Raw genomic sequence first — 27,833 nt, 5'->3', positions numbered from 1 at the left:
ATAGTGAGCCTATAGGGAGGATCGGCCCTGACCTATGCTAACATTTACAGTAGATGAGCTGCCCAGAGTGAAATTTAATACTACTTCAATAATTAAAACCATAAAAACTTACGATTAAGCCTATTATGGTGAAATTCATCAAGGAAGACCGGTAACTGGGCATGTATGCTGTCATGCAGTTTGGAGACAAATAAGTTGTTGACATCAGTGTGCAGCTTATGTGTATTGGTGTTTCCTAATTGAGTTAAGTTAATAACAGATGTTTACAAAAATGTATAAGGCCTCGTACACACGGCCGAACTTCTCGGCAAAAGCCAGGAAGAAGCTTGCTGGTTTTTTTTTTTTTGCCGAGGAAACCGGTCGTGTGTACACTTTTCGACGAGGAAACCAACGAGGATCTCGTCGGGCCAAAAAGAAAGCATGTCTTCTTTTTCCCCGACGGGAATGGGAAAATTTGGCTCGCCGAGATCCTCGGCGGCTTCACAAGGAACTCAACGAGCAAAACTATGTGTTTTGCCCGTCGAGTTTCTCGGCCGTGTGTACGAGGCCTGAGAGAATACTATTCAGTTCAAGACCAAACATGACAATGCTATAATGTACAGGAGATGAACCGCTAGCATTGCTTCCCGTAGGCGATGTGTGTGTCTGTTGTATATAATAATAGGGCTCTAAAATGTTGTGATTTCACCCTGTGTAACATGTTTGTTGTCGAACTGTAAAATATTTGGAAATATCGAGGTGTATTTTTTAGGTCACGTCACTTCTAGGTCCCAGGCTGCCAGTTTCTACTAATCGGCTAGTGCAACACATGCCGGTGTTATGTCAAGTTCTCCAACCTGTCAGAAACTCCAACCGCTTAACTTCCGGTTTATTTAAAACCAGCAGTAATTGGAGTTTTTTGATGAATTGTTGGTTGGACACAACACTGGCAACCGAATAGAGTCTGGTGCAAGATATTTTTCTTACTTCAATTTGATACTAGCCAATAAAATGGCTGCCTCCGAGGCGGCGACAACTTTGTCCTTGTTAGCCGCTGTGCTGTCAAAACAGCTCAGTCTTCCTGTACCAGACTCTATTCGTTGTTGTCGGTGTTGTGTCCAACCACCAATTCGTCAAAATATCTGATTACTAAGGTTTTAAATAAACCGGAAGTGACGTGGTTGGAGTTTCTGACGGGTTGGAGATATTGACAGAACATCGGCTCTAAAGCGTGAGCAGAGGGGCAGCATCTCCAAAACATTTCATGTAGGTATTCCTAGTTCCGGGCAAAGGCACTCCACAATGTAAGCAGCTTTTAACTATTTTGTACTTATGATCCATTAAAACGGTATTACACTATATCAGTTCCCCTTCTTTCATTATGTGGTGCCATGGTGGAGAAGAATAGAGTTATCTAGAATCCCCCAAAGAAGCCAGGAGAATTTAAAGGAGTTTTACATACCCAGGTGTTTTTTTACCCTCTTTTTAGTTAAAGGAGTAATGGTTCTCTAGGGAGTGTGCATCTTATTTGTTCACTATTAGGTGAACAAACACTAAGCTGGTGATGGTTTTCCAACAACACACCTTACTGAAGATTAATCCCATTGATTCAGAAGATGTTATGAACTGCATTAAAAAACTATTTTAATTTACTGTCACTTTTAAATTATTGGAATTTAGTACTTTGCACTTATTGAATTTTGTATTTTGTCCAAAATGCTAAATTTGCATTTTTATGTATTTATTTTGCTTTACAGTCTATTAATTTTTCACTATTTTGGTATCTGATTATATGATATTTTTAGAGTTCGTTTTATAGCACCCCCTTATGCACATACATCTGGAAATATTGATACAGTTTGAAAAATTGACACTGAGGGAAGGGCCACGAACTATCATAAAACACTTTAACACTCCCAGCACACTGCTCAGACCTTTGGATTGGCTATCCAGGGATCAGTTAAAATGACCATATCTGCAGCTCGACAGCTCTCAATTTTACATAGAAACTATGTCGGATTGCTAATGAGCCATGAGAGCTGGTGATCTTAATAAATCAGATTGGAATTTGGCAGAACCAAAGACCAGTTGAACTTTGTTAAGTACTTATTCAGATTTAAACCCTGGTTCACACCAGTGCGACTTGTCATGCGACTTGAAAACTGTTCAAATCCGTACAACTTTGAAAAAGGTACCTGCACTATTTTTGTGCAACTTCATTGCGGCTTGCATTAACATCTGTTAAATGAACTTGTGTGCAACTTGTCAGCAAGCTGCGGTGAAGTCGCACTGAATAGTCGGCTTTGAAGTTGCGCAGAGTAGTATGACTTCAATGCCACACTGGTGTGAACCAGGGCTTAATCCTATTTATTTTGCTGATGCTTATATTTTTTTATTTTTAAATATCTTTTTCTGTACATATCTTTCTTTTTTTTTTCTTTCAAATATTTTATTGAATTTTTTAATTTTATACAATACAAAAAGCATGGGAGGATCATAACAGAACCGCAAAACAGAAGAACAAATGTGGTATGGTAAGCCTGGTAAACCTTCTATGAGGCCTCGTACACACGACCGTTTTCCTCGACAGAATCAATCAAGAAACTTGGTGGGAGAGCTTTTTTGCCAAGGAAACCGGTCAGGTGTATGTTTTTCATCGAGGAAACTGTCGAGGAACTCGACAAAAAAAAAAGAGAACAAGTTCTGTTCTTCCTCGACGGGAGTCTCAATTTCCTTGGGCTGGTTTTCGACGAGAAACACGATCATGTGTATGCTAAGAAATCCGCGCATGCTCAGAATAAAGTATGAGACGGGAGCGCACCTTCGGTAAAAGTAGCGTTTTGTAATGGAGATAACACATTTTTCACGCTGTAACAGACTGAAAAGTGCAAATTGTCTCTCACCAAACTTTTACTTAACACGCAGTAACATGAGATTAGCAAAAGCAGCCCCAAGGGTTGTGCCAGTGGAATCGAACTTCCCCTGCCATTGTATGTGTTGTACGTCACCGCGTTTGAGAACGAGGAGATTTGGTCTTGACAGTGTGTACACAAAGAAAGCTTGTCAAGTTTCTCCACAAGCCTAACAAGGAACTCGTCGAGGAAAACGGTGTGTCTTTTCCTACGAGTTCCTCGGTCGTGTGTACGAGGCCTAATGGAAAGTATAGGGAGAAATTCTGACAACATCAAAAAGAAATTGCTTTTAGAAGTAAGATTGTTCTACAGATTAACAAGTACATATCTTTCGTATACTTGTTTTATTGTCCTATCATGAAGACAATATTTTATGATTTTTATGATTCTCTAATTGCTCTAATGAGAGATTAAATAATTTCTGCATCTTGGATGAACATTATCATACTTTAATCTCTGTTAGGACTTGTTCACAGGAGGCAATTACATGCGTGCCCTGTGCAGGGCTGTGGTTTGCTGTCACAAGGATGCACAGGTGTTGCATGCATCCCTGTGCCAGCATCCCATTGTTGTCTACTGAAACATGCAGCTGAATGGACACAGTCCCTGTGTCCCAAAATGACATGTGGGTGCAAGTTTAGACTCATTAGTCTAGATAACCTGCTGCAAGGCTAAGCGATTCAACTAAGCATGAATACATAGATAATAGGGTGCAGAAAAATGTCAGCAGGGGCTCTGGACCGATGAGTCAAAATCGGAAATATTTGGCTGTAGCAAAAGGCAGTTTGTTTGCAAAGGGCTGGAGAGGAGTGATAATGGGTATCTGCAGGCAACAGTGAAGCATTGTGGAAGATGTGTGGGGCTGCACTTCTGCAAATGGAGTTGGAGATTTGGTCAGGCTTTTAATAAACATACACTTACCTGCTCCACTGTCTAGCGCCGCTCCGCTTCTCTCCCCCCCTCTCCGCCGGCGTCTCCATCCTAACTGTGGGCACCCAGCCGTGACAGCTTTTGGCTTCACGACCGTGCACCCATTGCGCATGCACGAGCAGCGATGTGCCATCTGATTGGACAGGCGATCGCCTACAGGGAGGGGCTTCCAAAAGGCGATTAGACTATTCGCCTTTGCAGCCCCTCGGCGGAAGGAGGAAGTGGGACAGGAAGTCCCACTCCTCCTGAAGCCCCCACTCCCCCCCCCCCCAAAAAAAATGACATGCCAAATGTGGCATGTAAGGTGGCGAGGAGTGGATTAAGCAGAAGTTCCACTTTTGGGTGGAACTCCGCTTTAAGTGTAAAGAACAAGGAGTCCTGGAAGTGATGGCTTGGCTCCCATAAAGCTGTGATGTGAACATCATTGAGTCTGTCTGGGATTACATGAAGAGACCGGATTTGAGGCAGCCTACATCCACAGAAAATTTGTGGTTAGTTTTCAAAGATGTTTGGAACAACCCACCTGCTGAGTTTCTTAAAAAATTGTGTGCAAATGTACCTAGAAGAATTGATTTGAAGGCAAAGGGTCACAAAAATATTGATTTGATTTGTATTTCCCTTCATTTACTTTCCATGTTGTTAATTGGTAAAAATAATTTAACATTTCTGAAAACATTCTTTCACACCTGCCTAAGGCCCCTTTTACACAGGGCAGATCAGCTCAGCAGACTCCACCAGCTCTGCTGGGGGTCGTTCTGTTGATCCCTGCTGAGCAGGCAGATGATAGGTCTATCTCTGCTCACTGTGCAGGGATGGACCTGTCAGAGCCTCGCTATTCTCTATGGGAAGATCGGATGTAAGTATCCATTTTCATCCGATTTGCTGGATAGATGGTGAAAGTATCGCCATCCATCTATTTTCAGCGGATCTTGTCGGATCGGAAGGCAGGCGGGTGTCAGCGGACACATTTCCGTTGACATCCACCTACCCATACAAGTCAATGGGTTGCCCGCCTGAAAAATGTATGAGCGGATCTTTGCAGGCCGATCGTGTGAAACGGGCCTTAGACTTTTACTCAGTACTGTATTATACAGCGTGTGTGTTCAGTACATTTGGTAATTTACAGAACTGTGGGAGGGACTGAAGTAAACGGCTTTCAATTAAATATTTTAAGAAAATATTGTCTTAGACCAGCATTTTTCAACCAGGGTGCCTTCAGGTTTCTTCAGGGGTGCCTTGGCAAAATGCCTAAAAATTGCCCAAAAATGTTATACAAGCCAGCGGGTGCATCAAGGCTGCCTTTAAGTTACACAAAGCCACAGGTTTTCATTGTTTGGTAAAGAAATCACAGACATACTGATATTCCTTAATGCCCTTGTATGCCCTAATAGATTGTGGTACCATGTTATGTCCATGCCTTAACTAGCAAGGAGATTTAAAGTGATTGTAAAGTCTCTTTTTTCCTAATAAAAATCACTTCCTCTGCGCAGTTGTTTTGCACAGAGCAGCCCGGACCCTCCCCTTCTCTTGTCCTTTTTCTGTGCTCCAGGCCCCTACCTGCTGTCAAATGCCCCCACAGCAAGCAGCTTGCTATGGGGGCACCCAAACCGAGTTTCTATTCCTGATAGAAACTGCCTTTTTTTAACTACTCGTTCTGCAATTACTAGCTGTGTAGAAATCATGTTGATCCTGTGGCTTTAAAGCTTTGAGTGGCTAAACCTGACCAAGTATCCAGATAAGGATTCTTGATTTGCATAGGCTTGCCTAAACTTGTTTCAGGTCAGTGTTTGGTATACATTGAAGACAGCTGGCCAGTGTAACAGCCAGGAATAATATTTAAAGTGGAAGTAAACCCCCCTATTGTTTTCAGCCAAGGAAGCTGCCATCTTGGCCTCTGTTTAATCTGCAACTGCCATGATGCTGCACATGTGATCAGTTATTAAACCAGCCATTGGATGGTTTGACAGTTTGGTTGAGAGCACATCCAATGGGAGTGTTACATTTCCGGCATGTGCCGGAAATGAAATTGTTTTATGGATGGGTTTACTTCCGCTTTAAAAAAGAATCAGCAAAGGCAACCCCTATATTCCTTTTAGGAAATTATTTTATTAGGATTGCTGTAAATTAGATTAGCCCATATAAAGCAAGTTGTTTTTCACTAAAACAGACTACCTTAGTCAGAAAGCACAGCATGAAAACCAAAGACAAATATATATCTCTTGGGTGGAAACTGTCCTATTCATTACCTAATCTCTAACAGCTGTATTTTTTTATTTGGTACAATACAGTCATCCACAGGAACATTGCTTTATAAGATTTCAGTTTTCATCAGTTTAGTGTAATCAAAACTGGTTGCGTAACAGTGCACAATGATCTCACCTTTAATAAATAAAGGCTTAGGCATTGTTTTATGCTTAGGAATACATAACATACCTGATTGTTGTGCCTCATTTTTTAAAGATGGCTTTTGCATGTCTTCCTCTGTAGCTGAGTTTTGTCCAAATATTAGAGATGAACTGACCTAGGTGTAAAATGAAGATGTTAGAAGAGTAATTTTGCCTGTACAAAGGGATATTTGCAGAGGTAATACATTTATAATACAAATATTTTTGCTTAAAAATTTAGCTTGTATCCTGCCCAATTTCATGCCTGAGTACTCAGCGTTTTAATGCCTGATATTAGTATCAAGAAAGTAGCCCTAATTATAAAAAAATGCAGATTGTTAGGTGTTGGTGTTGAATAATAAATAGGTAAAGTTTATGCAACAGCAGAAAATGGATTTATATATTTTTTTCATTGTAAGGATTATAAGATATCTTGGGCCATTGAAAACTGATGTTTAGAACGGGTAACTGTTAAACAAATAACTTGCAAAAAATGACAGATGAAAGATGGCTAATAAGAATGAGCAAAACATTAAGGACAAATCAAGATTTTGGCCTTAACCACTTCAGCCCCGGAAAAATTTACCCCCTTCCTGACCAGAGCACTTTTTTGCGATTCGGCACTGCATCGCTTTAACTGACAATTGCGTGGTCGTGCGACGTTGCACCCAAACAAAATTGACGCCCTTTTTTTCCACAAATGCAGCGTTCTTTTGGTGGTATTTGATCACCTCTGCGGTTTTTATTTTTTGCGCTATAAACAAATAAAGAACGACAATTTTGAAAAAAAAAGCAATATTTTGTACTTTTTGCTATAATAAATATCCCTCAAAAATACATAAAAAAACAAATTTCTTTCTCAGTTTAGGCCGATACATATTCTTCTACATATTTTTGGTAAAAAAAATCGCAATAAGCGTATATTGATTTGTTTGCGCAAAAATTATAGCGTCTACAAAATAGGGGATAGTTTTATGGCATTTTTATTATGATTTTTCTTTCATTAGTAATGGCGGCGATCAGCGATTTTTTATCGTGACTGCGACATTATGGCGGACACATCGGACACTTTTGACACTATTTTGGGACCATTGTCATTTATACAGAAGTCAGTGCTAAAAAAATGCACTGATTACTTTGTAAATGACACTGGCAGGGAAGGGGTTAAACACTAGGGGGCGATGAAGGGGTTAAGTGTATCCTAGGGAGTGATTCTAACTGTGGGGGGGGGGGGCTGGGCTACAAGTGACACAACAATGAAACTGCTCCCGATGACAGGGAGCAGTAGATCACTGTCCTGTCACTAGGCAGAACAGGGAAATGCCTTGTTTACATAGGTATCTCCCCGTTTGTTGATTTTTGGAAGTGTCTATCAGAGCCAGCGGCTCCCTGGTTAACACTGACACGAGGCTCAGCCAATCCGGTTCACCGGGTCTGATTACCGGTAACCTGATTGGCTGAAGCGACATTGAGGACGGGACTCGGGAGAAGACATCGAGGGAGCGTGGAGGGAGGATGGCTGACCCGGGCGACGGGGAAGAAGCAATCTGGTGTTTTTTGAGGGGGCAAACTTGTGGCAATTTATGGGCACAGTAGCGAAAATTGATGAGCACAGTGGTGATAATTGATGGGCACATTGGCGACAATTGATGGCACGGCACAGTGGCTGCATTTGATGGCATGGCACAGTGGCTGCGTTTAATGGCATGGCACCGTGGCTGCATTTCATGGCACAGTGGCGACAATTGATGGCACAGTGGCAACAATTGATGGCACAGTGGCGACAATTGATGACACAGTGGCGACAATTGATGGCATGGCACAGTGACGACAATTGATGGCATGGCAAAGTAGCGACAATTGCTGGCACAGTGGCGACAATTGATGGGCACAGTGGCTGCGTTTGATGGCACAGTGGTGACAATTGATGGCACAGTGGCGACAATTGATGGCATAGTGGTGACAATTGATGGCATGATACAGTAGCGACAATTGATTGGCACAGTGGCTGCGTTTGATGGCACAGTGGCGACAATTGATGGGCACAGTGGTGACAATTGATGGGCACAGTGGCAGCAATTCATGGGCACAGTGGCTGCAATTGATGGGCACAATAGCTGCATTTGATGGGCACAGTGAGGCTGCAATTTATGTTTGTTTTTTTTTGCGCCCCCCAAAAATTTTGAGCACCAGCCGCCACTGGTCTTCACATGTTCTATGGAATGTTTGCTGAAACAACCTTCCATTGCTTTCTATGGAATTACTTAAAAATATATTTGTCCTCTACTGAAGTTGTAATTCATTGTTGACCTAGAGATTGTAGATGAACATTTGAGTTTAGGAATGTTTGCACTCAAGTTAGGCTTCAGCTAACAAGCTACCAGCAATATTATGTACACAACAATTGTGCAAAATCATCAGCCTGAAGTGAAAGCATCCATTTTGCATAGTTCCCATCCACAGAGTAATTCCTGGGTCTTGCTCCACAAATCCACACCCTCAAAGATCTACCTGCACTGTACTTTGATTACTGTTTTTTGTCAGTGCCCATTAATGATGGTAATATAAAATGATGGTAATATAAACTAATAGTAAGATTTTACTATGCTACAGTTAAAGTGATACATTTTTCAGCATCTGGGCCAAAAATTTTAAAATGTCATGGTAACAAATTGTGTAGCCTCGACATCTCTTTGTTGTCTTTATTTTGTCACATGATGGGGTGCTATCCTTCCAGTCGAATATCAGATCAAATTCTTTATAAAGAAAATAGGAAAAAGCTGGACTCTTGTAGATCAGCAAGTTTAAAATAGGGAGGCGTGCCTTTCTGGTGAGAATTACCAAACTAGCAGTTTAGGTGCCGGTGGCTCCCCAGAAAAAGAAAAATCACTAGGACACTAGTATAGTATGGAGTGATCCAGGTGTTTTAGTTCCAGTGTCACAGAGGCATGAGCCTCCAACCAACAAATGTTTACTTCTAAACTAGGTAGAGGGGTCCTCAACATGGTGAAACAATAAGATCCAACGAATAATGCCGCGTACATACGATCGGAAATTCCGACAAGAAAACCGTGGATTTTTTCTGACGGAATGTTGGCTCGGGTCTTGGGTCACACAAATCTTGTCGCAAATTCCGACTGTCAAGAACACGATGACGTACAAGACGTACGACGAGCCGAGATCAATGAAGTTCAATAGGCAGTTCGGCTCTTCTGCTTGATTCTGAGCATGCGTGTTTTTTTGCACGTCGGAATTGCAGACGAACGGATTTTCCGATAGGAACTTTTTCCGTCGGAAAAATAGAGAACCTGCTCTCAATCTTTTGTTGGCAGAAATTTCGACAGCAAAAGTCCAATTGACCATACACACGGTCGAAATTTCTGACCAAAAGCTCACATCGGACTTTTCTTGTCTGAATTTCCGATCGTGTGTACGCAGCAGTGTCAATGCAATACTCTGGCCAGTCATTTTATGTGGGTGCACAATGGTATGTGGTATATGCACATCAGTAAGTGGGGTGCATAATGCAGGTGTGTGGAGTAGACAGTGATTAATGTGGAGCAAAGTTTCTGAACATTATGAGAAAGCAGTTATTTCATGGGGTGATCTATTTATAAAACTCTGGAAGCCAGTGTATTTTTTTTTAAAGTACATAAGGAAAGGAAATTATCATAGAATAATATTCTTTTCTTGAAGTCTAAATGTGCCTATAGATACAAAATTGTAAGTCTCCAGCTAGTGCTGTTTATCATTACCTACTTCTTTCTGTTTAAATCATTTTTTATTGTTTTCACATAGAAAAAAACTTTACAAACTTTCTTAAATTTTTTTAAATCAACAACCGTTATAAAATTCATAAGTTCTTCATACATATAACATTGACCTATACATATTACATACTACATAAATACAAAGAAAATTTGTGTGGGTACAGAGTTAGGTTCATCCTTATAATGTTACATCTATGATGGTATTCTTTATACTATGGCACCTTCCCTTCTCTTCTCCCCCCTATCCCCCCCTTCCATTGATCTCAAGGAGAAAAAAAAAGGGAGAGAAAAAAGAGGAGAAAGGAACCCCCATCTAAATTTAAAATCCTTCCTCTTTCTTTCTCCTTCTCCTTTAGTGAAAAGAGGGAGCAGGAGCGAGGAGGTTCTATCCAAGTACTTCCATGTAGTCCGTACCTAGTCCCCCCCTCCCTGCGCCCAACCCGTCCCCTTGTATATATTTATGTGTCTCTTGTCGTCAGAGCAAGAGAGAAAAAAAAAACCCAGGGAGATTACCCCTTTTATATTATATCCCATACCTATCCCCGTGCCCATATGTGTATCCTTACTTTTTAGGGAAGTGAGGTGGTGGACTTTCTGTCCTCCCCTTATCACTTCATATTATGTTAAAAAAAAAAAAGGGGAGAAAAAAGAGGAGAGAAGGGAAAAAATCCTCTTCTAGGTGCCAACCTATAGATTCTCTTCACTCCCCATAATGTCCAGATAGATCGGAGATTGCTTAAAGTTTATCCATTTCCCCCAAGTTTCTTGAAATCTTATTTCTGCATCTTCTTGAAAGCTTATTAATTCCTCCATTACCCTTATTTTATCTACCTCTCTAAACCATTCCTTTATCCTTGGTGGTTCCTTCATTCTCCAATATCTCGGGATTAATGCTTTCGCTGCGGTTAACAGAAATGTGGTAAGGGCAGTTCTACTTCTTTCTAAAGCAAAAGACATGAGCGAACCACATTGCCATGTTTGTGTACCTGCCAGCTCATCCTGCTGTCTGTGGGTGGTCACATCACACATACCGTACATATCTGAATTATTTCATAGGTCTATGTGTTTTTAAAGAATATCTGTCATAATGCAGTGGTATTCAAACTAAGAATATGATTTTTTTTTTTTTTTTTAAATGTTACCTTGAGTAAAATGTTAATCTCCAAATGATCAATAGATTGAAAAATATAAGTAACCAAAGATTTTCTTTAAAGACAACACATTCAGTAAGTCCTTTAATACATTGGGTAGCCTCACTGACCCATAGAGTTTTATTAAAGGCTGAAGAGTGTCTGAAGTTTTCTTAGCTTCATCCAGACAAATATATGTGTAGAGTATAGTGACTTTTAGGAACTGCCCCAGTAATAATACATGAATATGAGTACAGAGTTAACTTTCATAGATTCTGGACTCGATCTCCTCAGTTATCACAGGTATGGAAGCATATTCAACTGTGCTGTGGGACAGAATAATAGGATTTTTATAACAGCTTACCTGTAAAATCCTTTTCTTGAAGTACATCACGGGACACAGAGAAGCATAGTAATTACTATGTGGGTTATAGAGAGTACCTTCAGGTGTGGACACTGGCACGCCCTTAAGGCAAGAAGTTCCCTCCCCTATATAACCCCTCCAATACCGGGAGTACCTCAGTTTTGTAGCAAGCAATAAGTGTCCCAAATACCCCAAAAAAGAGGGGCGGGTGCTCTGTGTCCCGTGATGTACTTCAAGAAAAGGATTTTACAGGTAAGCTGTTATAAAAATCCTATTTTCTTTATCGTACATCACGGGACACAGAGAAGCATAGTAACTACTATGTGGGACGTCCTAAAGCAATGCTATGAGGGGAGGGAGACCCCAAGAAATAAGCCGGGCGCCATCAGACATGAGGAATCAAACTGCAGCCTGCAGCACACTGCGCTCAAAGGCGCTCTCCTCATTCTTTCTTATGTCCAATTGATAAAATTTAGTGAAAGTATGGACAGACGACCATGTCGCGGCCTTGCAGACTTGAGCCATGGAGGCTTGATGATGCACTGCCCAGGAAGTACCCACCGCTCTAGTGGAATGTGCTTTAACCTTAAACGGGGGAACCTTTCCCCTCAAGCCATAGGCTTGAGTAATGACCTGCCGAATCCATTTGGAGATAGTGGACTTCGACGCTGCCTGCCCACATCTGGGACCTTCTGGCAGGATAAACAATGTATCAGTTTTCCGGACCTGAGCAGTAGCCTTAAGATAGATCTTAACTGCTCTTAATACGTCTAGCGTATGCAAAGACTTCTCCCTTGCAGAACTAGGTTCTGAGAAAAAAGACGGGAGAACAAGATCCTGATTCAAATGAAATTTTGAAACAACTTTAGGTAGGAAAGCCGGGTGGGGCCGTAGGACCACTCTATCCTTATGGAATATAAGGTACGGTTCCTTACAAGACAAGGCCGCCAACTCCGAAACCCTCCTAGCGGAGGTTATGGCTACCAAAAATATCACCTTCCTGGTCAGAAGGACCAAAGGAATATGAGCCAAGGGCTCAAATGGTTGTTTCTGTAAGACAGAAAGGACCAGATTCAGATCCCATGGACACAAGGGAATCTTGACTGGTGGACTCAGCCGGATCACACCTTGCAAAAAGGTTTTGATCAGGGAATGTGTAGCTAGTGGCCTTTGGAAAAAAATCGACAAGGCCGAGATCTGGCCCTTAATGGTGCTTAGGGCCAACTTCATGTCTGCCCCTAACTGCAGAAACTCCAGAATTCTGCCAATGAGATACCTCCGGGGATGCCAACCCCTGGTCTCGCACCAGGCCACATAAGATTTCCAAACTCGGTAATAGATAAGTCTGGATGCCGGTTTTCTGGCATTAATCAAAGTAGATGCCACCGCATTAGAGAGACCCCTTTTCTTTAAGATATGGGACTCAATAGCCAAACCGTCAAATTGAGAGACGGTAAGGAAGGATGGAATATTGGCCCCTGGGACAATAGGTCCGGCCGAAGCGGAAGGGACCACGGTTGCCCCACGGACATCCTTACAATCTCCGCGAACCAGGCCCTTCTGGGCCACGCTGGAGCCACCAGAATCACTGGTCTTCCTTCCGACTTTACCCTGCGAAGAAGACGGGGTAATAATTGCAGCGGAGGACACGCATACATTAGGGAGAACTGGTCCCATGGGAACACCAGTGCATCCGTGCCGTAAGCAAGTGGATCCCTTGTCCGGGACAGAAAGTTGCCCACCCTTGCATTGAACCTCGATGCAAAGAGATCGACATCTGGTGTTCCCCACCTCTGACAAATGCTCTGGAAGATGTCGGGGTGAAGAGTCCATTCCCCTGGAAGCACCTGTTGGCGGCTTAGGTAGTCTGCTCGCCAATTGTCTATTCACGGAATGAACACTGCAGATATGCATGGGACATATTTCTCTGCCCAGGTCAGGATTCGATTCACCTCTCTTTGGGCTGCACGACTTCTTGTGCCCCCCTGGTGATTTATGTATGCCACGGCAGTGACATTGTCTGATTGAACCCTGACCGGAAGACCCTTCAACCTGTCTGACCAAGCTGACAGGGCTAGATAGACTGCTCGAATTTCCAGCAGATTTATTGGTTGAGACCTCTCGGAGGCTGACCATTTCCCCTGGAGAGACAAACCTCCCAGGACTGCACCCCAGCCTAGCAGACTGGCGTCCGTGGTCACAACCTGCCATGTCACGGGAACAAAGGACTTCCCCTTTAGCAGGTTCCGGGGGAACCAGCCACCAACAAAGGCTCTGCCGGACTGACCGGGAGAGAGACATAGGGAGATCCAAGGCTTGAACCTTTTTGTTCCAAGCGGACAGAATGGCATGTTGAAGCTCCCTTGAGTGGAACTGCGCAAATGGGATGGCCTCGAACGAGGCTACCATCTTTCCCAGTAACCTCATACAGAGGCGAATAGGAGGCTGACGCTTTGCTTTGACTAGTTGAACTAGTTCTCTTAAAGCCTCGAACTTCCTTTGGGGCAGGAAGACCCTTTTTAGCTTTGTGTCTATGAGTAGACCCAAATATTCGAGCCTTTGCACAGGCATTAAGGCTGACTTGTCCAGGTTGAGAACCCAACCCATGGATTCCAGAAATGTTACGGTTCTGTGTACCGCTGAGTTTAGATCGGCCACTGACCGGTCTACCACCAATAGGTCGTCTAGATAGGCTACTATGGATATGCCTTGAGACCTTAGATAGGCTAACAGTGGAGCCAATACCTTCGTGAAAACGCGAGGAGCGGTGGCCAGACCAAAAGGTAAGGCCACGAATTGGAAGTGGCGCTGATTTACCGCGAAGCGAAGCAGCTTCTGATGGTCGAGAAAGATAGGAACGTGCAAGTATGCGTCCTTTATATCGATGGACGCTAGTAGTTCCCCTCCTTGCAGGGAGGCCACCACTGACCTGATCGATTCCATCCGGAATGATTGGACCTTTAGGAACTTGTTTAAGGCCTTGAGGTCCAGGATGGGTCTTACATCCCCGTTTGGTTTGGGGACGGTGAAGAGATTGGAATAAAACCCCAAACCCTGTTCTTCCACTGGCAGTTCTCTGATTACCCCTTGGGATAACAGATGATCTAAGGCCAATGCTAAGGACCTTCTTTTGCCGAGGTCCTTTGGGACATTCGAGGTTAAGAAGCGCGGTGGAGGAAATTCGCTCAACTCCAGCTTGTAGCCCCCGGAGACCGTAGAGAGGACCCACCTGTCTTGGATCCTGTCTAGCCAAGCCTCCGCAAACAGCTGAAGCCTTCCCCCCACCCGGCTGAGTGGGGGAGAACCTTCATAATGCTGACCTAGATGCTGGCTTGGCCTGTGGCTTACGGTTCCAAGGTTTTTTGGAAGCCTGAGGCTGGCCCTGTGGCTTCCCACCTGCATTGAATCGTCCAGGAGGCCGTCGGAACTGCCTGGTACCGGAAGTACTAGGCATAGGAGAGGAGGATCTCTTAAAGGAGGGGGAACCCCTAAACCTTTTCTTTACTGGCAACAGTGTACTTTTGCCACTGGAAATTTTCTGAATATAAGCATCCAGATCTTCCCCAAACAAACGCTCTCCATGAAAGGGAAACCCCGCCAGTAATTTTTTACACAGGGCTTCAGCAGACCAGTTCTTCAGCCAGAGTAACCTGCGCATATGAACTAGCGAGAGAGTGAGACGTGAGGACTGCTGAATGGAGTCCTTAATAGCATCTATGGCAAAACATAATGCTCTGGGAAACTCAGCCAAATTCTGGGCCTGTTGTGCCGGCAATTCCTTTAAGACCCCTTTAAACTGGTCTTTCAAGGCCTGGCAAATCCCAATAGCCGCAATTGCAGGCTGGGTTATTCCTCTCGCCGAATCAAAAGAGGTTTTTAATAAAGTCTCTAATCTCTTGTCTGTCAGATCTTTGAATACCAGAACGTTGTCTACTGGACAGGTCAAAGATTTGTTTACGCAGGACACAGCTGCGTCAACCTTGGGGATGCCCCATTTTAGTGAATTGTTCCTCCATTGGGGATTAAAACCGAAAACTTCTTAGGAGGAAGAAAATATCTATCTGGATGTTCCCAATCCTTGTAGATAAGCCCTTCCAGCAGGGGGTGAACCGGGAAGAAATAATTAGCTTGAGGAGCTTTTAAGGAGCCTAAAGATGAGACTGCACTTGAAGCTGGCTCTAAAAGTGGCAACTTGAAGGCCGAACGGACCATCTCAGTGAGGGACTGGACCAACAATTTTTCGGATTGCGACGCCGAAAAGGGTTCTCCCAAAGTGGAATCCTCAGAGTCCACTACTTCCAGCTGACCTTCTGCCAGATCTCCAGAGGGTAAATCAACCTCTTCTGAGGATGCATGCCCCAAATCGAGGGACTCCTCAGAGGGAGAGGGGGACCTTGTGCGTTTTTCCCTTGAGAGAGAGGATGCAATCAAGGTCGCTAATCTCTGCTCCAGACCCCCCATAGCTGAGGCCAGAGCCTCCTGTGTCACAAAAACTGGAGCAGGTGGGACAAGGGCAGAACAGGCATCTGACAGCCCTGATGGTTCACCCTGGGCCTCCTTCAATTTTTCAGGAGAGGAAGCAGCCGCAGGAGCATGCCCGAGATCCTCTGAGCCAGATGGCGATCCCTTTGCTTTTTTGCTTCTAGTCCCTGAGCCTTTAGCCATGATAAAGCTGAGGTACTCACAGTAGTTGCAACTACTTGCGAACCTATAGACCAGCACTGACGCTGCTATTTGATGGTTGGCAAGGTGCAGAGCCCACTATGCGCCTTAAGCAGATGTCACTGTCCACCACCAGTACCAAATACTGAAAGTATGTGCACAAGATCTCTGTGTCCACCGTCAGCCAGAACCAGTTAGGTGGACTGGAGCATATAAGGACTAGGTGTAATCACCTGACCTGCTCTGTCCTGTAATCTCAAGTCTCATAGAGAACAGCTGAGATAGACCCCCTGCGCGCATGCGCACGCGCGCGCCGCTGTGAGGCGTGCACCATGAGGCTACGCGCGCACACGTAGCCGCACGCACGCACATGTCGTCACACGCATCTCACGGATCACGCCGCGCACATTCGTGCGCACTGAAGCAGCGTACAAAAAAGTTCATTTGCGCGCGCGCGTGCGCCTAAGACACATCAATGTCGCGCGCGCATGACGCTACGCGCTCATGCATGAGGATGGAACACCGCAGCTCCATGTGAGGACCAGGTAAGCCAAGTGAAGCCAAACATTTTGGACAACTTTTTTCTGCTTTTAACCTGCACAGGAGGGGCTAACTACCTGACTAGAGATACCCCTCCTCCCCACAACACACAGGACCATATAGGAGAAGCACAGACAGATAGCTTAGGCAAACATAATGGCTCAAATAAAGGAAGGTTACTCCTAGGACCAAGTCCTGAAGCACCTTCACTTACCTGATTCAACGCTGCAGGACTCTGCATTAACAGACAGTCCAATCTTCACCCATCACGGAGAGCAGCGTCTATAGACCTTCAGGGACCGGGGTCCATGGACAGGAACACCACACCCCTGGACCCATATCGCACCCTGTCAGTAGACTTTTGGTATTAGGAAATTGACCAAAGTACTGAATAACCAGGATCCAGCTCTCAAAGAGAAGCATTACAGGCCAAACCCCGGTCTTCTTAACCGGGGCCCGGGTACCGTTCACTTTGGCTCAGAAGCACTTTGGACGGATCCGGATTTCATGGAGGCTTTTTACATCCAATATGGATCCCTCCAGTAGAGCTCCTTGGAGCACATGTTCACTCGTGACCAACACCTTAGACACTGGCAAAAAAACTGAGGTACTCCCGGTATGGGAGGGGTTATATAGGGGAGGGAACTTCTTGCCTTAAGGGCGTGCCAGTGTCCACACCTGAAGGTACTCTCTATAACCCACATAGTAATTACTATGCTTCTCTGTGTCCCGTGATGTACGATAAAGAAATATGTTTTCTTCATTCAAATATACTCAGTGGTGTGGACGCTTTACTTCTTTACAAATGGAAACATTTCTATTGTTAAAAGTGTTCAATATGTGTCTGTTACACAAGTTCTGAAATATCATGCAACATAAAGTGTGGCTAAATTTCTTAATCTTTAAAGCACTTTGTTCTGTCCTGGGGATTATGTACAATTTCTGGCTAAAGTGAGTTTCAAGAAATGAAAGACCTAGAAATAGTATAATGATACCTCATTACCTCTTGAGAAAAGTGAAGTAAAAAGCGCCATGTGATTTTGCACCAAAAAAATGGATTCTGAAAAGACAATTAAAGAAAGAGAAGAAAAACAAGTATAAAGAAGAAGGCATGCAAGGGGGTAGCAGGGATGAACATATAGGACAATTTTGAATTTAACAATGCTAAATTGTTAAATTGTAAGGCTTGACAAATTCACTACATAAAATGTTCTGTATTATCTGTTTGTCATCTTCCCCAGACCTCTACTTAGAACGTATTCCTGTGGCCTGGAACCCTTTCCATGAAACCAACTGCATTCTCACATTATGATTTGTTACTTTGTTAGCTTTTTTGTCACCTCAGCAGCTGTAAATATTGGGGCAGATATAAGGGCTGCAACCTAGATGCTGACACATAGCAAACTGTACCAATCTTTGCATGGGAGGTTGGCAGGGAAGAACTGCTAGGGGGACAGGGGTACATGTGCCTCCTGGGCCAGAATTAGTTAAAGGGTTTGTAAAGGTAAAAAATGTTTTCCCTAAATAGCTTCCTTTACCTTAGTGCAGTCCTCCTTCACTTACATCATCCTTCCATTTTGCTTTTAAATGTCCTTATTTCTTCTGAGAAATCCTCACTTCCTGTTCTTCTGTCTGTAACTACACACCGTAATGCGAGGCTTTCTTCCTGGTGTGGAGAAAGCCTCTTGAGGGGGGAGGGGGTGAGCAGGAGTGTCAGGACACTCTCTACTTTGCAGATAGAGAAAGGAGCTGTGTGTTAGTGGGCGACCTGACACTCCTGCTCGCCCCCTCCCCCTCAAGAGACTTTCTCCACACCAGGGAGAAAGCCTCGCATTACGGTGTGTAGTTACAGACAGAACAGAAAGTGAGGATTTCTCCGAAGAAATAAGGACATTTAAAAGCAAAATCGAAGGATGAGGTAAGTGAAGGAGGACTGCACTAAGGTAAAGGAAGCTATTTAGGAAAAAATATATATGTTGGACTGGTGGCTTTTATCATTCAGTCATCGTTCGGAGCAGCATCCAATTAATGATACATGCTGGGCATTATGTAGAGCTCTGCTCCCCATTCTGACTTGCCATCATGGGACTCAATGCCAAGAAAACTGTCTGAAAATGTTAAAAGGTGTGTCACAATAAACCATGCCCTTTCCCCATGCCCACAAATCACTGTGGCACCAAGGTACACTTTTTTTTAGCACCATGAAAGGTAGGGACCCCACCCCCCTGGCCAAGAGTTTCGAGCCCTACCCTGGGAGTTGGCAAGACAGAGGACCATGGCATTTTTCTTGAGCAAATATCTACAGCTAATAACACAGTGGATTTGAAAAAGCAGCCATGACTGAAAAGTCCTGTTGTCATTATATAAGACAATATCTGCTGCAATAATGGATGGAAACAGATAACTATGACCATTAAATCACAAATAAGATGTAAGCCATTATATTAAATATGTACAACAGTGTGCATAGAATACTTTGCAAAGCAACTTAACTACGATAAAAAAAAAAAAAAAAGAATTCTCATTCAGAAACACCTTAACAAAAGATTAAAATGTTACTGTAACGGCTACCCACTGGTAGTGAGGGTCTCAGCCGTTTGAGACGTCCTTTTCCCTGGCAAGCTGCGATATGCAGGTACCGCCGGTATATCCCATCGAACGCCCTTCCAAGAAACGAGACGTGCTACGTTTGAAGGGTCAAGTATACTGACTTTATTTGGCATATTTCACCTGCTTATATCTGGTTACAACTGTTACAAGAACAATGACAGTTTCCGCCCTCCCCTTTTCCCAGTAGGGGGCTTCAACACAGACCCCCTGAAACAATGACATCTCCTTGAATTAATCACTTGGCCAGTTTCTAGACGCTTCGGCACCTCACCCCACTTAACATTTCCTGGCCAGGCACATAGAATTCAATTAACCTTTAAAACAATTATCACTCACACATAATCCCCATCAGCATACACCTCACAGGGGGGCTGTTTACCTGCACACAAAGAGGGTTCATTAGGTATGCAAAGGGAACATTAGCATTCCAGCAATGAAAGAGACTTGTCCAATTAACCCTTTGAGCTCAGAATACAATGTGGTACATCCATTTGTGACAAGCCATGCAGTTCCTTGTAGTCCCCCTGCACGAAGATTTTAACTGTCTCGGCAGCATGCATGTGTCCGTTACACTACTCCCCCTTTGTGGAACACTCCGGCAGACCCGGATTGATCCTTTTCGGATCAACTTGGGGATGTCCGGTCTGCTGTTAGGGTAAAAGTTCCATTTGCCTGGACAGTCCGTCGGCCTTCCCATTGGCTTACCAGGTCGGTAGCTGATGGTGACGGTGAAGAATAGAATTCAATTCTGGAACAGTCACTTGTTTTGCTCTCTCAATGGCTCCCAAAACCTGTTGCTGATGCTCTTGGGACAGATACGGCACCACCTGGATGCAAATCCCATTTAATCTTTTGACAATTTCCGCCTGTTTGTGCATTTCAATGTTCAAGCCACGGGACATCTCATAATACGTGACATAGTGTCGTTGCATCTCTGATTTCTCACTGGCCAACTTGTCACATTCCCATTTTAGACTGTGATATTGTGCCGGATCTACAGTACATGTCGGGGAAGGTAGTCTTACCCGGTTCTCAGCAGCAAGCGGGTTGATTCCAGCAACGCGGGTGGTCCCGGGACAAGCAGCAGCAGGTGTAGGTAAATAAGCCGAAGTCAGAGGGCCAATGTCGTTGCCCAGCACCACCTCGGCAGGTAGGTTGTCCATGATACCAACTGTGGTCTTTCCTGACCCGGCTCCCCAGTCTAAGTGCACACGGGTGGTGGGTACGCGAAATACAGCACCCCCTGCGACCCGGACGGCAACTGTGCGAGTGGACACGTTCTCTGGCTTTACCAGATGTTTTTGAATCAGAGTGATAGTAGTCCCGGAATCTCTTAAGCCTTGTGCTACTTGTCCATTCACTCGTACCTCCTGACGGTGATGCTGACGGTTATCCGGAGAGGCCGCTTGTATTGGGTCTGCCTCATACCAAATTCCCAGACATTCCTCAGGGCCCCCCTCGGTCTCCAGGCAGTGGGCCGCAGAGGGACGTGATGGAGTGACCTCTGTGTTGGGTGTTGTGCGTCTCCAGTTGTTATTTGTAGCTCTCAAAGGGCAATAACGAGCAATATGTCCCGTGTCGCTGCAGTGATGGCACGTCACCCTAGGCGAATCCCGGGGGTAGTTGCTAGGCCCCTGAGGACGTGGTGGGACTGGAGCCCGAAACTCTGGGCGTGGGGTGACGGTTGGAGTACGCGGTTCTACCTTCTGAGCCAGCCGCGTCGTACCCTGGCTTACTTTCCTTGTCTCCGCGTACTCATCTGCTAGCCGAGCCGCCTCGTTTAAGTTAGCGGGACGGCGATCTCGTACCCAGTCTTGTATGTCTGCGGCCAGGTCTTGGAAGAAATGTTCCATTAGGAACAGCTGCAATACTTCCTCCCCGGTGTTGGCCTTGCACCCTTGGACCCAAAGGGATGCCACCCTTTGTAACTGGTTGGCCCATTCCATGTGGGAGTCCACAGCCATCTTCTTGGACTCCCGGAAGCGCCGGCGGTAGGCTTCTGGCGTTACGGCATATCGGGTTAGCAGCGCCTTTTTAACTTGCTGATATTGTAAAATATCCTCTGGAGCGAGAGCCCGAAAGGCTTCGTTGGCTTTGCCCGACAGTTTCCCCGACAAAATAGTGACCCATTGGTCTGGTGGTACCTGGTGTAGTGAGCACTGTCTCTCAAAGTCCGCCAAATATCCATCGATTTCCTCCTCACTTTCTACAAAAGCTTTAAATGCAGTGAACGGTATTTTCTTTCCTGTAGCAGCGGGTGGGGGGGTAGGAACTGCAGGTGTAATGGGCTGTCTCGCTCTTACCAGTTCCAGTTCTTGTCCCCTCTTCGTTTGTATTTCTTCCCTTGCTTCCCGGAACAGCTGGTTGATTAGTTCCACGGACGTTTCTGGATACAAGGATAATCTCCGCTGTACAATCCCAGTAATTACATCTTCTTCGCTGACCGGTGCAAGGGGCTCCGTTCCTTCCATGGATCCATCCATTTCGTCCAGCTCCAGCAGGTCAGCTATCAGCTCCCTCCGTGGTCTGTTGCTGGCGCTCCTACCACGAATCTCCAGTAGATCTTTCAGTGTGGATCTTTTCAGCCTGGCATACTGCGACTCCATTCAGAACTTGCTCTTTGGATAAAAGGACCATCCCACTGCTGCCACCAATGTAACGGCTACCCACTGGTAGTGAGGGTCTCAGCCGTTTGAGACGTCCTTTTCCCTGGCAAGCTGCGATATGCAGGTACCGCCGGTATATCCCATCGAACGCCCTTCCAAGAAACAAGACGTGCTACGTTTGAAGGGTCAAGTAGACTGACTTTATTTGGCATATTTCACCTGCTTATATCTGGTTACAACTGTTACAAGAACAATGACAGTTTCCGCCCTCCCCTTTTCCCAGTAGGGGGCTTCAACACAGACCCCCTGAAACAATGACATCTCCTTGAATTAATCACTTGGCCAGTTTCTAGACGCTTCGGCACCTCACCCCACTTAACATTTCCTGGCCAGGCACATAGAATTCAATTAACCTTTAAAACAATTATCACTCACACATAATCCCCATCAGCATACACCTCACAGGGGGGCTGTTTACCTGCACACAAAGAGGGTTCATTAGGTATGCGAAGGGAACATTAGCATTCCAGCAATGAAAGAGACTTGTCCAATTAACCCTTTGAGCTCAGAATACAATGTGGTACATCCATTTGTGACAAGCCATGCAGTTCCTTGTAGTCCCCCTGCACGAAGATTTTAACTGTCTCGGCAGCATGCATGTGTCCGTTACAGTTACTAAACCCACAACAGTAAAATCTGTCTGTAAATGCAGCATAGCATGCTTGTTATACTCACTGTGGAACTTAAGGGGTCAATCCTCTGCATTGTGTAAAAAGGCTGTTTTATCCTGTATGCATAGATCCTCCCCCTCCTGCACTGTCTATCTGGGGAAAGACAGCCAACACAGGCAGAGTATCCAACACGCACATGCTCAGTTGTGTTTTTTTTCCTCGAGAGAATAATTACATGTTCTCAGAGCTAGCCAGGTCACATGATATTGGCATCACACATGTGGGGGCGTGTATACAGACTGAAGTGAAAATCTCCTACCTAAACTCTCAGCTCTGGAGAAACTGTGCAGTTTATCACTGACCGTGGTATACAGATCAGCCAAAAGTGTGTATAGTGGCAATATTTTAATGTAAAAAGAAGATTTATAGGGGGCGTGGCCTGGCAAGCGACCGGAATGGAAGAACACTAGAGGAGCTCCGTGCTAAGACACAGCCGACAGCCTTTTAAACTACTGCTGGCGCCTGGAAATCAGCAGACTGACATACCAGACCCCGCACTCTAGAACACGCCGTAGTACAATCGTGTCCTCATCCAGGAGCATTCCGAATTTGTTCAAATCTGCCTCGGCCCCGCGAGGCAACGTGGCGTCTCACAAGATGGCACGGTCCCAGCATGAGGAAGAGGACCTTAGCGAGGATTACCAATACACCACGGAAAAGTCAGGTAGGAGCCGTTCCCGCCCCGGAAAGCCCATTACCATTGCAGACATGTCTGTTATAGCAGCGGACATTAAAGCCACATTTTCAGCGGCAATCACAGACTTAAAGTCCAACATACTTGTCCTATCTGACAAGATTGAGGCGGCTGAGGCGAAGGGAAAGCAGAGGGACAGGGCCCTGCACAGGTTGGAAAGAGTAGCTGACACACATGCTTCACACTTCATCGAAATGAATCGCCACTTGGAAGATTTAGACAACCGTGGCCGTAGGTGTAACATCAGAGTAAGGGGTATACCGGAATTGGTAGAAAGTGACCAGATTGTCCCTGCACTGCAAAGGGTGTTTAACAGCTTGTTGGAGAGACAGGAGGACATGGAAATAAATTTTGTCAGAGCACACAGAGCCCTTAGAGCCAGAGGCCCTGACGATGCACCACCGAAAGACATTATTTGTTGTCTGCAGAGTTTCCAGCTCAAGGAAGATATTATGAGAAAAGCTCGCAGAAACGACCACATTGTCTTTAATGGCGCAAATATCATGCTGCACCAAGATCTCTCACAGATCACGCTGAAAAACCGCAGAGCATTGTGCCCCCTACTAGAACGGCTTAGGGAGAAAGAGATAAAATACACGTCAGAAGCCCTCCGGACTCGCCTTACTCCACCCCTGACAAACAAAAAGCCAAAAAACAGAAGCAAGGCCGTGGAGGGGGCTCACAAATGGGAACACCAGCACCCCGCTCTACACCCGCCAGGGGCCACGCATATGACTAGCTGAAACTAAGCTGCCTGGATTCTAACTGAGACTATGGATGACCTATGCTGTGAAACGATTTAGTAGTTATCTTGATCTGCCTTTACCCTATGTTGACGCTTACCACGACGGATGACAGATTCAGACGAGCCTGGTCAAAGGAAATGAATATAGACATCACTAATAAACAATAGACAACTGCCTGCATTCTCTCACATAAATGCTCCATAAGCACTAGAACGCAAGACACGTCTTACAAACTGCTGACACATTGGTATGCTACTCCGGACAAACTTCAAAAATGGTACCCGCACACCTCAGACAGATGTTGGAGGTGTGGGACTGAAATGGGTACCCTCAAACATATTTGGTGGGATTGCCCCACTCTGTCTGACTACTGGTCCAGAGTTAGGCCCCGTACACACGAGGGGATCTCCACTGGAAACGGTCCGCCGGACCGTTTCCAGCGGAGATACCTCCTCCGGATTTGGATCCGATGGCTTGTACTCACCATCGGATCAAAATCCGCGTGGAATTCATCCGCGGTGACGTGTCGCGCCATCGCCGCGATGATGACGCTGCGATGTGCGCGACGCTGGAAGGTAAGTACTTCCACGCATGCGTCGAATCATTACGACGCATGCGAGGGAGGGGAGCGGACGGATTGATCCGGTGAGTCTGTACAGACCAACGGATCAATCCGCTGGACCCGATTCAAGCGGATACATTTCTTAGCATGCTAAGAAATTTATATCCGCTTGAAATCGATCGGGCCGAGAAATGTCCGCGGATAAATATCCGCTAGGCCGTATCCAGCGGATAGATCCGGTGGTGTGTGTAAGAGGCCTTAGGGATGCTGTGAAGCGAATCACGGAGACCAGCCTTCAACTGGACGCAGCATGCTGTCTGCTCCATATAACAAATTTTTCCATAAAACGTTATAAACATTCACTAACTAAAGACCTCTTGAACACTGCCAAATCTTTAATCCCAATCCTTTGGAAAAATACTAGACCCCCTTCCATTCGCGATTGGCTTAAAAAAGTGGCTGATACATGCTATATGGAGGACACCTCAGCTCAAAACTCAGTTGAAAATGACCAAAAAACATGGTCCCCGTGGTTCGCTTTTAAGGCCTCTCCAGAATATGACTTAGCCATGACTTCCTGAGCTGCCACCACGTTGGTTCAACACTCCTCGGTTTAGCCCATTCTCACAATACAGATATTGGGTTGAATATATCCGTTCTTACAGGTCTCTGATTTGATTCTCTTTGGTAAGCAAACATCATGCCCCGCCAACGAAACATCCCGCCCCTATCTTATCCATTCCCCTCTGTCTCTTTTTCTTCTCCCCTTCCTTTTCTTTAAGGTGTTTATAATATACTTTACGATATGTTTTTGTGATTTACAGAAATATTGGCACTACAGTCCAAATTTACTTCCCTTAGGGCACTACTTGGTGGTCCCATTCGTGAGGGGTTACTTATATTACTCACGCTGTATGTTGTGCTTTGAAATGGATTTATTAGCTTTTGTCAATTGAATTGAATGTCATATTTTTTCTACATCTTCACTTTATATGCCACTTTATTTCCTGTTAAATGTGCAGATTGTACTGCTATATTTTGTTTGAATAAACTTTTGATGTTTAAAAAAAAAAAAGAAGATTTATAATTTGTGGGCACTGTGGGGGAATAACTATTTTCACATTACTGTGTTTAGTAATACTTTAGGAAAATGTGTTGACTTACACCTTGCTATTTGTCCCTAACCTCTGTAGCCACCCTGTATTTTATGGGTGTCTAATAAATATACCTTTCCCAAGTAGTAGTTTTGCACAAGACATCGATGTCTGCCGGAGCAGGATTGGTGTCTGCCTTCAGCATATCCTGGCACTCCCCTGGACTAATAAAGTCTGGAAGCCTTGTTGATAATGGATACTTAACCCTAATCCTCTCTACCTGTGAAGCTGGAGCAATAAAACTTGAAAAGACTAACATAACTGCCCTTCACCCTACTGGAGGTGAGTCCACCCCACTACCTCATGCAGGAGGAGTGCTACATTGCACTGTTCATTGACTTAAGGCATCATTATGACCACCGCAGGTTGTTTACTGATCTATTGCTGCTCCCAAATCTTAGACACAACTGGAGGCAGAAACTCTATTAACTAGTTAGAATTTAGGTCTTCTTTAAAGTGATACGATAGGTTCAGTTTGAAAAAAAAACATGTCATACTTACCTCCACTGTACAGTTTGTTTTGCACAGAGTGGCCCCGATCGTCGTCTTCTAGGGTCCTACAGCGGCTCTCGCGGCTCCTCCCCGCAATAGATAACCCCCTCTGGGAAGCTCTATCCCAAGGGGGTTACCTTGTGGGCATGCTCCCGTGTCATACACTCGGCGTCCATAGACCCCCGGCGGCCCCGTCATTGAATTTGATTGAGAGCAGCGGGAGCCAATGGCTGCAACGGGGGGCTTGGGGGCCAGAAACAGCAAGGTGTTTTTTCACCTTAATGCATACGATACAACCCCTTTAAATATTACTAGAATACTGGAAGATATGCCATGAGGGTAGTCATTCTTACTGCCTGTGGTCTGCCTGCAGGTGGTCTTTTCCCCATTAATAACTGTGTCTCTGTGTGACGGTGGCCATCTTGGTAGAGGCAGGTTTCCTCATGTCAGAGCTGCCTCTCTAATGACATGTAATATGAATATTCACTCTCTGCATTCATTAATCCATTCGGATGATCATGTGGCATCTGGCCAAGCACTGCTGTATCTCTGCTGCCCCCACCGTATATGCACATACTATGTGTTTTAATATGTGGTAATGTCATTTATTTGAAATGTATGTTTTTCATTTACATGCTCTCTGGATGTTGATACATGTTTTGCAATTTTGTGACTAATAAATTTGTACTTCCTTTTAATACCCGCACCATGCCTGCAGCCTCATTCAAAGTCCCAAATATTTTCCCACCCAATATTCTTTATTTACGTTACCAGGGATGGAGGTGCTATACTCATAGACCTCATTTAAAGTCCCAATTTCCCCTTCCTATTTCGTACACTATACCCCCTCCGGCTGGAGAGGCGACTAGAGTAAAGTGTCATTTTTGAAGCAGGATTGCTTCCATTTTTGTTAGGCCTGAATCTGCCATTTCTCCTCCTCACCCATCTTTGATCTCTACCTCAAGTTTACTGTTTGCCGTGTTGGGCAGTAATAAAAGCACAAGAAAGACACCTGCTGTTTGGACATTCCGTCATTGCTACTCTCATCAACTACCCTAGATGTCAGAGCCATAGAGGTAACACGCCATCCCAATCTATAACCAGCGGCTCCTGCGGGGGTAGCGCTACACAAGTTTTAAAGCTGGGGGGCGATAAATCAAAGCAAATCCATAAATAAGCTTGCTAGCTACTTGGAAGGAAAATCACAGCTACCCACCCCCCCCCCCCCACTACCCCCACTAGTTGGGCGGTTGCATTGAAGTATTTTATATTGGGATGGGACCAGCTCGTCCAAAATGGGAGCTTTAAAAGAGGAAGTCCAGATCCTCCTCCATAAGAAGGGTCACGTATTAGCTGCATTAGCCACTGCCAACCTGCAGTTTAAAAGACCCCCTGTTAAGGAGGATGCAGGAAGGTTTCTTAATGGATGAGGAGGTGTATTAGAATCACTGACCCGTGAGAGTGATCTATGAGAGAGCGGAATGTGTGGATTAAAACCATTGACCTCAGACTGAAAAATCACATTAGTATCCAAGACACACTTGTGCCGCATACACACGATCGGAAT

At 44.9% G+C, this 27,833-nt stretch overlaps 1 protein-coding gene across 3 annotated transcripts in view; it reads right to left on the bottom strand.

Moving 5' to 3' along the window:
• The window catches only part of LOC120926929, a 145,423-nt gene that overhangs the window by 104,603 nt on the left and 12,987 nt on the right, over positions 1-27,833 (bottom strand). For 2 of the 3 annotated variants that reach the window (XM_040337230.1, XM_040337231.1), the window contains exons 3-4: positions 17,675-17,731; positions 6,255-6,342 (exon numbers count right to left, since the gene is read on the bottom strand). In XM_040337230.1, the coding sequence (XP_040193164.1) occupies positions 6,255-6,342; positions 17,675-17,731 (145 nt within the window). The remainder of the gene's footprint in view (positions 1-6,254; positions 6,343-17,674; positions 17,732-27,833) is intronic. The other variant, XM_040337232.1, reaches the window with a different exon arrangement.

The sequence above is a fragment of the Rana temporaria genome, chromosome 2 (genome assembly GCF_905171775.1).
Source record: "Rana temporaria chromosome 2, aRanTem1.1, whole genome shotgun sequence".
In the NCBI taxonomy this organism is placed as follows: domain Eukaryota; kingdom Metazoa; phylum Chordata; class Amphibia; order Anura; family Ranidae; genus Rana; species Rana temporaria.
The sequence above is the reverse complement of the archived record's forward strand: the minus strand, read 5'-3'. Positions and strand labels throughout refer to the sequence as shown.